Source organism: Carlito syrichta, unplaced genomic scaffold (assembly GCF_000164805.1).
Source record: "Carlito syrichta isolate Samal-C Ts95f unplaced genomic scaffold, Tarsius_syrichta-2.0.1 Scaffold305319, whole genome shotgun sequence".
NCBI lineage: Eukaryota > Metazoa > Chordata > Mammalia > Primates > Tarsiidae > Carlito > Carlito syrichta.
Genome location: NW_007249415.1, coordinates 4462 through 18307, shown reverse-complemented (window position 1 = coordinate 18307; position 13846 = coordinate 4462). Strand labels below are relative to the sequence as shown.

The 13846-nt window shown below is 47.7% G+C and overlaps 1 protein-coding gene across 1 annotated transcript in view; it reads left to right on the top strand.

The window, feature by feature from the left end:
* The window catches only part of TSPEAR (thrombospondin type laminin G domain and EAR repeats), a 201016-nt gene extending 188368 nt beyond the window's left edge, over window positions 1–12648 (top strand). The window contains exons 10-12 of the mRNA XM_008061562.1: window positions 3895–4082; window positions 8547–8648; window positions 12313–12648. Of these exons, the coding sequence (XP_008059753.1) occupies window positions 3895–4082; window positions 8547–8648; window positions 12313–12466 (444 nt within the window). The 3' untranslated portion in view covers window positions 12467–12648. The remainder of the gene's footprint in view (window positions 1–3894; window positions 4083–8546; window positions 8649–12312) is intronic.
* Window positions 12649–13846: the final 1198 nt, after the last annotated feature.

Below are 13846 nucleotides of genomic sequence, written 5' to 3'. Positions count from 1 at the left end.
TGACAGTGACTGCCAGCCTGCAGCCAGCCCCAGGTAAACAATGGGTGCTTTTTTGTGAAAGTTGGTCCCGGCTGCTGCATGGGATACACACAGACTAAAAACTTTCACTGCTTATCTGAACTTTAGATTGAACGGGGTGCCCTGTACTTGCTGGACAAGACACCCGACCAGGGCTGGATGCAGGAAGCAGAAGGGGGACTTGATTCACTTCTGCGCCACACTCCTGGCCCCATGCCTGGGCACTCCAAGCACTTACTGCTCTTCCACCCTTAGGGTGGGAGCCCCCAATACTCCCCATACACTTTGCTCACCTCTCTCCCGACACCTTCCCCTGTGGGTGTCAGAGCCATCCACTTACATCTGACCTCCTCATCCACCTCCTCTAAAGCTTTCTCTGGCTCCCCAGTGTCCTTTGGAGGGAGCCCCACCCTCTCCACAGCACCCAAGCCCTCTCAGCCTGTCCCAGTCCCTTCTTCCCACTCCGTGTGTACCAAGCTCCTCATTCTGGCTCCCCACCACTTTTTGCACTTGTCCTGCTGTTCCTTCTGCCTGAATGCCCTTTCCTGCCTTCTTATCTGCCAACTCCCTCATCTTTCATGCACCTTCAACCTCTTATCCTGTGCTCCCAGAGCCCGGGGAATCCCCTCCCTAGCCCCCCTCCTGCAGGCCCCTCTGCTCCGAGGCTCTTTGGGCAGGGAGGGAACCTCCCTCATCACTGAGGTGCAGCACGCAGTGAGCACCCTCCACACTGCCAGAGAGCAGCTCGGGGTCTCCAGCCACCCTGAACAACAGGGCAGGCACTCCTGGGGCTTTCCCTGGAGGGAGAGTTTAAGGCTCTGTAATTGATTCCCAAGAATCAGTCAGGATCTGCCTCAACACAAGTGACAGGAAGCAAGTAACCCAGGAGCAGGTGACGCACAGCTGGGGGATGCCCTGGTGATAGGGGGATTTGTGCTGCCTGGGGGTGTGTGTGGGGGTGTAGTCATGCAGGCGGATGCAAGTGTGCATGCAAGTGTGTATGTATATATGCATGTTGTGTGTATGCATGTACAGCCACAGTTGTGCAGGTATGTATATATGCATGTGTGCATGCCAGTGCATGTGTGTCCATATGTATACACACGTGCACACACATACACAGTGCACATCTGTGTTAGTGTGTGCATGTGTATGCATGCATGTAGCGGGTGCATGTATGTGCGCGGATACATACAAGTATGGGCATGTGTGTGCATGCATGTGTGTGCTGGTATGTATGTATACACTGGTATGTGTGTATACACTGTGTGTGCAGGCATGTGCACAGGCATGCACACACGTGTGGCTGTCACTGAGTTGGCTTCCTTAGTTGGCTAGGGGAGAAGCCCATGAGTTTGCAGTCTGTGCCTCCTGCTGCTTTTCCGTGGAGTCTAGCCTGGCCGGTGTGTAGCTCAGTCACACTCTGAAGCAGCCACTGAGCCTGTAAGTGGAAGGTCCTGTAGGCTCTGAGGTGTGGGGCAGCCCCAAAGTCAGCTTTCCCAGCAGACAGAAGGAGTCGCACCTCCCGGGGCTGCATGAGGGGAGGACGTGCTAATCAGGAAGAGCCTAGGCCATCTTCTGGCCCTGCTGAGGGCTCATGGACCATAGTTGTCCCAGACCCCTGTCCTTGTCCCAGTGAGTCTTACCCTTTTAACTTAAGCTCACCTGTGTGCTCCTCAGGCCTGCCGTGGGTTGGTCTCTAGAGCACCCTGGGCTGTGGAGCCTTGTTCAGTGACTGTGGAGCCCCATCCTCACCTGCAACCCAGCCAGCTCTGGGCTTTGGCAGGCAACAGCGCCCTCTGCTGGGCATGGAGAAAGCACCTTTACATCGGTCCGAGTTTGCAAGGGGCAGGGAGACCAGGAGACCCAGGTAGACCATCCTGAATCGAATCTACAGGCAAGGAAGGTTAACAACCTGCCATGGAGGGGCAGGTCACATCCAACCTGGGCATCTGAGCCAGGCTTTTGCAGGTTTTTGCAGACAAAACATCCTCCCATGGTTGCTGGTACACATGGCTTTCTCCGCTTCCTGTATCATGTGAGTGATGCAAGGTGTTCCTAAAGCAGGGGTTTTTGTTGGACATGGACTAAGCCAAGAAAAGAAGTAGTCTACCTCACTTTTCTCAGTATTTCTTATAAAGAAGGTCTAGTGGCAATTAATTCTATCACTTTTATCTGCAAATGACTTTATTACCATCATGTTTAAATGATATTTTCCTGATTGTAGAATTGCAGGCTCACTTTTTTTTCTTTCCAGTTACTTTACAGATGTTTTCCTGTTCACTGCACTGTCACTTTTTCTGATGAGAAATCAGGCATTGTTTGTATTACTGTTTTCCTGTATGGAATCTTTTTTCCTCTGGCTGTTTTCAAGATTGTCTCTTTATCTTCAGCTATTTGGAATGATGTGTCTAGGTCTGGATTTTTTGTGTCTATTCTGCTTAGGGTCAGTGATCTACTTGGATCTGTGTTTCGGTGTTTTCAATCAAATTTGAAAAATGTTTAGCCACAATTTATTTCAATGATTTTTCTGCCTCATTCTCTGTTGCTTCCTTCTGTAATTCTAATTACATGTGTGTTAGACTACATTCAGTTATCACACAGGTCATTGACGTTCTGTTCATTTTCATTGTAATCTCTTTATTTGTGCATTTTGGTTTAGATAATTTCTATTGGCCTACTTCTATTTCACAAATTCTTTCTTCTGGCTTACCCAAGGAGTGCTGGATTCCATCCAATAAATTTATGAATGCAGATCTTGTACTTTTTTTTTCGAGTTATGGGATTTCCACTTGGTTGTTCTTAGAGTTTTCCCAGCTTCCCTACATCTTATCACTCATTACGAACATCCATAGATTTTTGTCAAAGATATTGTAGAGGTGTTGTCTGCTAATTCCAATATTTGCATAGTGTGTCTGTTTACTGTTTTTGTTTGGTTTTTTTTTTTCCTTAATGGTGGGTCACATTAGTCTCCTTTTTTCAGGATTAATAGATTTATTTAATTGTGTACTAGATAGTGTGATTCTACATTATAGAGACTCTGTATTCTGTCATCATCCTCTAAGAAGTGTTGATCATTATTCTAGTATATTTTAAAAATTTTGGTGGATCAACTTAGCCTCTGAAAGCTTAATTTCAGACTTTGTTCTGATATGTCTAATTTAATTCTGCTTTTAGTCCTATGAAGTGGGTCTTAGTCCTGGGATATATGGTCCTTACTCCTAAAGTATATCTCTTCTGTAGTTTCCATGAAAATCCAAAGTGTTTTCCAAATCCTGCTAACTTGGTGTGACCTGCATGCCTCCCCAGGATTGAGTGGCTGTTTAAAGCTCCAATCAGCTGTTTCAACCTCCCAGCTGCTGTAGATCTCTGATCCTTGTAATCTTAATCCCTGTACAACTCAAGAATGAGATAAGGTTTGAGAAGCAGTAACATAGGGAGGCGGGGCTTCCCACCCATAGCTTCCTCCTTTCCAGGGTACCGCCTTCCATTTCCAGCACCAGACTCTCACAAGCTATACCTACACATTGCTTGGTATTTGGAGCTGGGACTAGAGGAATCAAGGAGGTCTTCCTGGCAGAGGTGGTGTAGCAGATGGAGCTCATAGGACAAGCAGCATTGGGACAGGCAGTTGGGGAGGCACAGGTGACTGAGAAGCACTTGTCACTTGTTATCTGTAGGGATGCAGTGGCACTCACGTTCGTGAAGGGAGTGGTAGTTGAGGAGGCTACCATCAGGAAATGCCATGTTGAGCACCCAGAGCTCACTGGGTGCTCAGTAGTGCCAGGGTCCCATGTCCTGCCTAGCAAAAACACTGGGCACACCCAAGAGGAGTGCTGCTCACCCTGCCTCTATGCCATTCTCCTTTGCTCCTAGACGTTCGGTGCAGCAGACTGGGAAGTCTTCCACATTGGGGAGAGGATCTTCCTGGCTGTCGCCAATAGTCACAGCTACGACGTGGAGCTGCAGGTGCAGAACGACTCCTACGTCATCAACTCAGTCATCTACGAGCTGAATGTGACCGCGCAGGCCTTCATCAAGTTCCAGGACATTCCCACCTGCAGGTACTCACCCGGCAGGTTTGGTGGGAGGTGATGCTGCCTCTGGATAGCCCAGGTGTCAGATCCCTGCTGGAGTCATCTCATCCTCTCAACTGGAGGGTGGGCTGGAGGAGGCAGTGCTGCCCTGAGCCCCGCATTGTGTTCCCAGAGCCGGGTGCCATGCACAGAGCTGCACACATCCACACCTACTGCTTCCTCTCACCTGGAATGTGGGGCAGAGGGGAGCATTATCACACATCCCAGACAGGTGTGATATGCAGGACCTTGGGCAGGTCTTCTGACCATGTCTAAAGCCTGCCATGCTGGCTGTCACTGGAAACAGGTCACTCCCTTCCCCTCTGTGTCTGCATCTTCCTTGACAACAGGACACAGAGACCAGCATGGAGAGGCGGGAGTGAAGGCCAGGAGGACAGAGCGTGGGTCCGTATGTACGGAATAGTGCTGGTTCCAGACCAACACTCTCTGTGGGGTCATACAAGACTTCACAGGCACCATGTTGAGACACGCATGTTGAAAGCTTGCAGCTGTCCCAACCTGTGCAGGCTTCCTCTGGGTGGGACTTGGATGTCTGAGAATGAAAATACAATAGAATCTGTATTGTTCATATCCCAGAGCCTGGGGATATGAACAATAGGTCAAGCTTAACACTGTAATATGGTACCAGTGCCAGTCCCAGGCCAGAGCAGCAACCTCACCAGGCACCATGGATTTCATCTACTCCTGAGTCCGTTCAGTGACCACCGGGTCCTAGTCTCAGCCTGAGAGATACAAAAGCCAATACATTTAGACTCTCTGAGGTGAACTCCTCAGTGGGTGAAGCCTGTGAGGGACAATGAAGTCACATGACCTACTTCCAGAGAACAAGCCACAGCTGTGCATTTCACAGCCATATGCATCTGTGTAAATGCAAATCACTCTGGAATGGACAAGCTGGTAACCAACAGCATCACCTCAGAAACGCGGAGGGCTTGGAAGGGGTGTGCAGGCAGGTCAAGTCAAGAAGGACTTCCTCCCTTTACACCCCGTTATGTCTGAATCATGTGATTGTGATTGACAGAGGTCTACAGTGTTAACTTGTTCATATGTCACATAACCTTTTAAATTATTTTTTAAAAAAGGTCACCCTCAGAGAAAAAGGAAAAAAGAATGCTGGGGCTGACTTGGAGGCACTGGTGACTCAAGGGCAAGTCACCATGGGCTCTGTGGCGCCGTGTGGCCTGGTTAGCCAGGCAACGTCAGCAAAGATGGGCACCAGGAGCAGCAGGCCCACAGGGTGAACCACATCACTAAGTATCGGCTCCTGCCCAGAGTTTTAGAACAAAATATCCTTTAAGCATTTTAGAACAAAGTTTAAAATAAAACAAGTTTGAGAAGGAACTATGATAAAAATCAGTTGTGGGATGAAATGTATCTTATAGAGATGCTACCCATCTGGAAACTGAGGCCATAGCCTCTAGTATTTGGGACTGTTGTAATCTAGAAAATGCAGGTACACTTGTGTGATTTGTAGCCGTGTCACCACTAGATAGTTATGTGAACCATTTATTGTTAGGTTATCAAACATTAAAAGTATTTATTTATTTTTATTTTTTTATTATTTTGAGTTGGAGTCTCACTCTGTCACCCAGGCCGGAGTGCAGTGACACACCCATCGCCACCGCTGGCTTGACCTACTGGGCTCAGGTGGTCGTTTCACCTCAGCCTTCCAAATAGCTGGAACTACAGGCATGTGCCGCCACACCCAGCTAATTTTTTGATTCATTGTAGAGATGAGGTCTCGCTAAGTTTTCTGGGCTGATCTCGAACCCATGGGCTCAGGAAATCCTCTCACCTCAAGTTCCCAAAGTGCTGGGATTATAGGCATGAGCCACCGTGCCCAGCCAAGTATTGATTTATTAATTCAATTATTAAATGCTAAAATAATGCTTAACAATTACTGTCAAATTTTTTCTGTGGCAATCACATTAGGAAGAATCCAAACTGGAAAATAGTACACAGAAGTACAGTCCCTGGCCTCTCCACTTACCATCAAAAGCTCCCCATATTTCCTGGACACGTGAGGTGGCTCACTTTCCAGCATGTCTAGACCCCTCCAGGGCATGGAGGACTCCTATCCTATCTGTAATCTTGGCTCTGATGGCCTCCAGATGGTGCAGTGTGTCTGCTTGTTTGTTTTTACTATCTGTGGTTTTTATTAAGCCCACAGATACTTGCACCTTCACCACAGTCAATTCTCAAACATTCATCCCCTCAGGGAGAGACCCTCACCCTTCACAGTCCCCCACTTGGCACATGCATCCACTTTCTGTCTCTGTGTATGTATTCATTCTGGGTATCTCATGCAAATGGCATCAGGTAGCTTGTGGCCTTTTATCCGGCTTCTTCCATGCAACGTCATGTCCTGAGGTCCGTCCACACTACAGTCTGTCAGGGCTCCCTTCCTTCCTGTGGCCAAATTATGGCACATCATGTGGGCATAGTCACTTGTCTCTTCTCTTATCTGTTGATAGGCATCTGTGTTGTTTTCACCTTTTGACCAAATGGTGCGATTCTGAGAAATAAAAAAATACCTCAAATATCTATCCATATAATTAGCATCACCTAAGGGTGCAGAAAGTCACTGCTGAGACCTCATTTCCACCCATGTGATACCCAAGTCAGCCCCTCCTAGGAGCCACCAGGCAGCCCAGCAGAGCTGTTGGTCTTCCTCGGCCTTGGTTTCTACATTCAGTTCCATCTGAGGAGTCAGGCACTGGAGTCACACTGACCCATGGCCACACCCCCACACGAGGGCATATGATTAGGGGACCATCACCCTTTCCCAGTGGTGTCAGCCTGGGCTCCACTTTGGGCCAAATCACAACCCGCCATCCATGGAGGCCACCCTGGGTGTGACCTGGATGTGACCCTGACTAATTGAAGGAAGGAGTGAGCAGCCCCAGGGCCCTGCTGGCCTCTTCCAGCCCACCTGTTCCCTGGACATCTCCATGGTCTCTCTCACTCCTAGGTCCTGTCTGAGCTCCTGCTGTAGCCCAGTCCCCTCAGTTCCCCATGGAGAAGCATCCAGAGATGAGTCTCCATCAAGAGAGGGGCCCCGGCTGGGCGTGTTGGCTCACGCCTATAATCTCAGCACTTTGGGGGGCCAAGATGAGAGGATTGCCTGAGCCCACAGGTTTGAAACCAGCCTAGACAACTTGGCGAGACCTCATCTCTACAATGAATCAAAAAATTAGCTAGGCATGGTGGCGCGTGCCTGTAGTTGCTGCTACTTGGAAGGCTGAGGCAGAAGGATCGCCCGAGCCCAGCAGGTTGAGGCTGTGGTGACCGTGATCGTGCCACTGCACTCCAGCCTGGGTGAAAGAGTGAGACTCCAACGCAAAAAAAAGAGAGAAGGGCCCCTCCACTGCCTGAACTGGCCACAGCCCTGAGGCCACCAGACACAGAGGCATATTCCTGCTTATGGCATGGCTTTGATCTCAGTTTCCTCATCTCTAAAGCAGGCATAGGACCTGCAGTAATCAGAGAGGCAAAAGGCAGAGATGAGTTGTGGGGGCCAACGACTGGCAGCCCAGGTGGGCCTCCTGGGGAGTGGGGGGAGAATTCTGGGGAAGCCACTTGTATGTCAGCAGATCCTGTGGGAACCTGAAAGGTGGTCAGTTCTTCCACATAGTGACCTCATGTCTGATGACCTCAAGCCCCTGCCTCCAGAGGGTGCTGTGGGTTCAGAACATTTCCTCTGGTTATTTCAATCTCTTAAAAATGGACTTTTGCACCCCAAAGTTCATAGCATTATCCGCAGTAGCCAAGAGGTGGAAGCAATCCAATTGTTCATCGATGGATGAATAAGCAAAATGTGGTCTGTGCATATAGCAGCCTCTTACTCAGCCTGACACTGGAAGAAATCCTGACAGGTTGCAGCATGAGGAATCTTGAGGACAGCATGCTGAGTTACATAAGCCAGTTACAAAATACTATATGATTCCACTTATATGAGACAACTGGAGTGATCAAATCCAAAGAGACAAAAATTAGAATGGTGGGTGCCAGGGGCTGAGGACAAGGAAGGGGAGTGAGCATTTAATGGGGACAGTTTCAGTTTTGCAAGAGGTAAAAGTTCTGGAGATGGATGGCGGCGATGGTTGCACGACAGTGTAAATGTACTTAGTGCCACAGAACTGTACATTTAAAATTGTTAAATGCTAAATTTTATGTTATGTGTATTTTACCATAATGTAAATCTGTTTAAAATGTTAACTAACTAATTTATATTCTTTCAGAATGGACCAACTCACTGTATGACTTTGAGAAAAATCACTCCCCACTTTGAGGTCCAGCTCCTCCTCTGTGAATTTTGGAGGTGGAACCCAGGCGTGATTTCTGGAATCAGGAGAATTGGCTCCAAGCTAACACCTAGTTCATGCAATGTCTCAGTTTTGTGTCCTAATACCCACTCGTCTTTCCCTGCAGTGCTCTGGACTGGGAATTTTTCTCAGTGGGAGAAGATTATTTCCTGGTGGTTGCAAACTCCTTTGATGGAAATACCTTCTCAGTGAACAGTATTATTTACAGGTAAAGGCCAGCATCCTTCCCACCACCTCGGTTCTCCCTGGGGGGCTCACCTTCCCTTGCTGGTGACCAGTGGTACAGAATGAGCCACAGGACATGGGGCCAGGTAATGTTTCCTAAGGTTGCCCAGGCCCAGCTGCATTTGTGTGAATGCCAAGTTGGGCCCAACCCCTGAGTCTAGCCACTTGACCCATGAGTGCTGGCTCCTCTACCTCTGGACTGACAGGAGACACAGCACATGGGCGTACTAACCTGGAAATCACCAATATTTAATTTTTCTCACATATGAGGTCTGACAATTAAGATCACGAACGTGGCACCGTGTGCTTACATTGGCAGCACTGTACAAACAACAGGGTAAGGTTTCATAACCTTGGCATATCAGTGTCTCACAGATGTGTTCATGTCTACATGTGGCAGTGTCGTGCTGAATGGCATTCATTATTGTTGCATGTTTTTGTGTGCCATCACAAGAATGTTGGAGCTTGAATTAGAGCAATGAATAAACATTATATTTCTTGTTAAACTTGGCAAGAGTGGAAGTGAAATGAGGGACATGTTAGTCTGAGTCTGTGGAGATAGTGCCATGAAGAAAACAGAAGTGTACAAATGGATTTAACATTTTTCTGAGGGGAGAGAAAGTATCACTGATGAAAAGAGATCAGGACAACCAGTGACGACCAGAACTGACAAAAACATTGCAAACATCGTCAAATTTTACATCAAAATCATCGGCCGACTGTGAGCATAGCAGGCCAAATACACATTGATAGAGAAACAGTTAGGAAAATCTTAACTGAGAATATGACATGAGAAAGGTGTAGGCAAAAATGGTCTGGAAGGAGACACAGCACATGCAATGCATCAGCTCACACGGCACTGTCTGTGAGGGAGTTTTTAACCAGTAAACAAATTACTGTATTGGAACACCCACCCTACTCACCCTGTTCTGACCCCCAGTGACTTTTTCTTTACCCGAAGACAAAGGAAATATTGAAAGGAAGATATTTAGATGACATTCAGGACATCAAGGGTGATATGATGACAGCTCTGATGGTTATTCCAGAAAAAGAGTTCTAAAATTGCTTTGATGGGTGGACTAGGCACTAGCATCAGTGCATAACTTCCCATGGGGAGTTCTTTGAAGGTGATCATAGTGATACTCAGCAGTGAGATATGTAGCACTTTTTCTAGGATGAGTTCGCAAACTTAATTGTAAGACTTCACAGACACTTAGCATTCTTGGGACCCTTATTTCAAGTAGTTTTTCAAGGAATCTAAACATAACAAATGGAGTTCGTTTTCTTTTCCTTTAATTTTCATTTGCAGCTACTTATTGCAACAATCTATTTTTGTGTCACCTAACCAGATCATCTTATCAATTCTTTTTTTTTTTGAGTCAGGGTCACCTAGGCTGGAGTGCAGTGGCATGCTCATGGCTACTGCAGCCTCGACCTCCTGGGCTCAGGAGACCCTTCTGCCTCAGCCTTCTAAGTAGCTGTAACTATAGGCTTGTGCCATCACACCCAGCTAATTTTTAAATTTTTTTTGTAGAGACGAGGTCTCACCAAGTTGCCTAGCTGATCTCAAACTCTTGGGCTCAGGCAATCCTCCCACCGTCGCCTCCTACAGTGCTGGGATTACAGTCATGAGTCACCATGCCCAACTATCTTATTAAATCTAATAGTTTTTCTTAAGAGTCTCAGGGGATTGAGAAATATTATTACATGTGAGAATGAAGGCAACTTTCCCCTTCATTTCTAATGTTTTTATTGCTTATCTAGTTTGCTTAACTAACAAAAATTCCAGGACATTCTTGGATAGTAGCAGTAACAGCAACTATCCTGCCTTGCTGTGATTTGATGAGAACATTTGGGCATCACTGCTTGATATGATGAGTGGTCCATGTCTGGGCTACGGTTTCCTCTGGCATCTATGGGTGTGTGGTGGGGTTCTTCTCTGCTAATCTGTGGATGTGATGACTTATAATGGGAGATTTTCTTGCAATCTTGGACCTAATGCCACTTGATGTTGCTGTATAATTATTTAATATACTGCTGGCTCCCAAATGCTTATCTTTATGATTTTTTGCTTCCATAATAGGAAAGGAAATTGCTCTGTGGTTTATTTGGGGGACTTACCTTTATCCAGTTTGATATGAAGCCTAACTTAATAAGCACAATGCAGAATTTTCTAACTATACCTATGGACTGGAATAATTTGAAGAGAAAGATTTTTTCCTTTCTCTTTTGAACTAGGTTAAGTTCAGTAATAAAGCAATTGGACCAGGCATGGTGGGTCACATCTATAATCCCAGCACTTTGGGATGCTGAGTCGGGGAGTTCAAAACCAACCTAGGCAACATTGCAAAACCTCATCTCTACAAAAAATTTTTAAAAATTAGCCAGGCATGGTGGCATGTACCTGTAATCCCAACTAATCAGGAGGCTGAAGCAGAAAGATCACCTAAACCCAGGAGGAGGAGACTGTCATGAGCCATAATTGTGCCACTGTCCTTTAGTCTAGGTGACAGAGTGAGACCTTCAACTCAAAAAAAAAAAATCTGGGCCTGGTACCTTTTTAACAGTAACTCTTGATCAACTTTTCTAATCATTTCAATGGTCATTGGTTTATGCAAGTTTTCCATCTTTCTTGAGACATTTGGTCATCTGTATTTTACTAGAAAAATCATCTGTTTTCTTTAGACTTTTAAATTTGTTGCTGTAGACTTTCAGCATGACAAAGTGCTTTTAAAATTCATGTGGAAGTATACATTTTCAAAGAATAGTGAAAGAGGACCTTGTCAGCATGTAAATAAAAGGTATGGTTTTCCCCCCAAATAAACAACTATAAAACTGGAATAGAGTACAGTTCAGAAGAAATGATGATTTATGATTATTTAACATAGTAAATGGTTTATGTGAAAGCAATGAGAAAGGATACCTTACTTAATAAAATAACTTCATATCATCTGGAAGAAAACAAAGCTGTACTCCTACATCACATCATTCACAAAAATAAATTGTTTCTGAATTAAAAATCTAAATGTAAAATAATAAACAACAAAAAATATTAGAAGAAAAGCTGAGGGATTTGCATAACCTCAAAGTTGGCAAGGCTGGAAAGAAAGTCACCGGGTCTGACTACCTGACTTTAAACTGTCTTTATGTGGAAAAAGACATCCCATTCAAACTCAAAAGACAAACTGCTTACCACACATGACAGACAACAGAGGGTGCCCACAACCACAGGGTAACCTGTGTGCATCTGAGGGAGCCCAGGGAAGGGCATGCACCTCAGTGCCAAGGCTGACCCTCGGAACTGCCAAGATTCTTGCCCATCCCACTGCGTATTCAGGGTGCCTGGAGCAGGGTCCTGCGTGGGTATGAGAAAGCCTGGGATCTTAAACAAGGCAGTTTCCCCCTTCTGGGCCTCAGTTTTCTGCTCTGCAAGATGAAAAAGCCCCTCCTGGCCCAGCTCTCTATGATTATGATCTGGGAGCTTGTTCAGCGCAGGACTATGTGGCACCTCCATGCCATGCCCAGTGGGAGAGGCAGGAGAGGCCTGGATGGTGTCCCAGATCACTGGGTCCATGAACCAGATGGGTGGGAATGATGGAAAGGGAATAGCGCCTCCCCCCGCAGGCTGACACTGTCTTTCCCCGCAGGTGGCAGGGCTACGAGGGCTTTGTGGCGGTGCACAGCCTCCCCACCATTGGCTGCAGGGACTGGGAGGCCTTCAACACCACGGCCGGTGCCTACCTCATCTACTCCAGTGCTAAGGAGCCCCTCTCCAGGGTCCTGCGGCTGAGGACACACTGAGGGAGAATAGGCTGCCCAGGAGCAGGGTGACAAGCTGGGGCAGGCCCCCAGCACCTCCTGACCAAGCAGCCTTGGACATCCTAGCAGGCCGGGCCTGGGGCAGCCCAGGCCTGGGCAGCAGGTGGGGTTCAGGTGGGGCCGTTTGCTGCTCTTGTTCAGATGGGGATGTCCACCCACCTCTGCACCCTCTCTGAGTCCTACTCACATGCCCCAGTCAGGTGGCTGGGCCAGAACCGTAACCCTGGTGACTGTCCGGCCACATTCCAGTGGCTCTGTGGTCTTCCAGGCTGAAGACCATAGGACCTGCCAGTGCTCACCAGCTCCAGTGTCCACAGGGATTTCACCTTAAAGGAAAACTTCCTAGAATATTTTACCTCAAAAACAACGGGGCCTCAGGCATATGTCTTTGCGGTGTTGGCCTCCCATGGTACATGCCCAAACACGGAAGCAGGCGTGATGCCGCCGCGCATACTCACAGCCACCTATTTATTGTATTTTATCTGTGTGGAAATATATTTATATTGCTCTTCACAAAAGCACAGCAGCTTCTTCATGTTTCTTGTGGGGTCTTAACTCTCAGCATGCCCCATACCTGGTCCTGGAGGCAGACAGCGAGGCCACCTCCCCTCCTGCCCTCAGTTTACCCATAAATGCATTGGGGGAGAGTCAGGAATTGCAAACTGGGCATGGCATGTGTCCCTCCCCACATACCTACCCACAGCAACCTCGCCTGACAGTTGGGTCCTCTGGCCTCTGGGCCCAGGCCAGCCTCCCTGGTTGCACCACGGATCACCCCTAGTCCCTGCAGCTGGCCTCACCAGCATGAGGATAGACTCACAGGCATGACTTCTTGGGCAAGCACTTGCTGACTCCTTCCCGTGCCTAACACTCCTGACCCTACACCAGAAGTGAGGCCTCCCTGAGTCTGCCCTGTTGACACGCCTGAATCTGGAGGAGGAGGGTGGGCAATACCACTAGGCAGATCTCCAGGGCAGGAGGGAAGTGTCTGTGCCAGGGACTTTGCTGAGAAGGCCCTGCGTGTCTATGCACCCGGGAGACCCCAGGGGCAGAGGGCCCAACACCTCATTCCTAGAAGTGAGACAGTGAGCAGGCAGGCGGGGTGGGGTGGGAGTATGGAGCCCGTTGTAGAAGGCAGGGGCAAGCCAATCTCATTCGCCATCACCCAGTCTGCAGAGGAGGCAGGTGCCCTGAGGGACACACACACTGCTGTGAGCATGAGCGCTCTGAAGGCCATGCTTGGCCTCACAATCCGCTGCTTCCTTTTTGAGATTCCTTTTTTTTTTAATGTTAAAGATGTGGGGTGCAATTCAGGGCTGAGATTCTTCATGAGCTTTGAAGAAGGGGCCGGTAGCATTATAT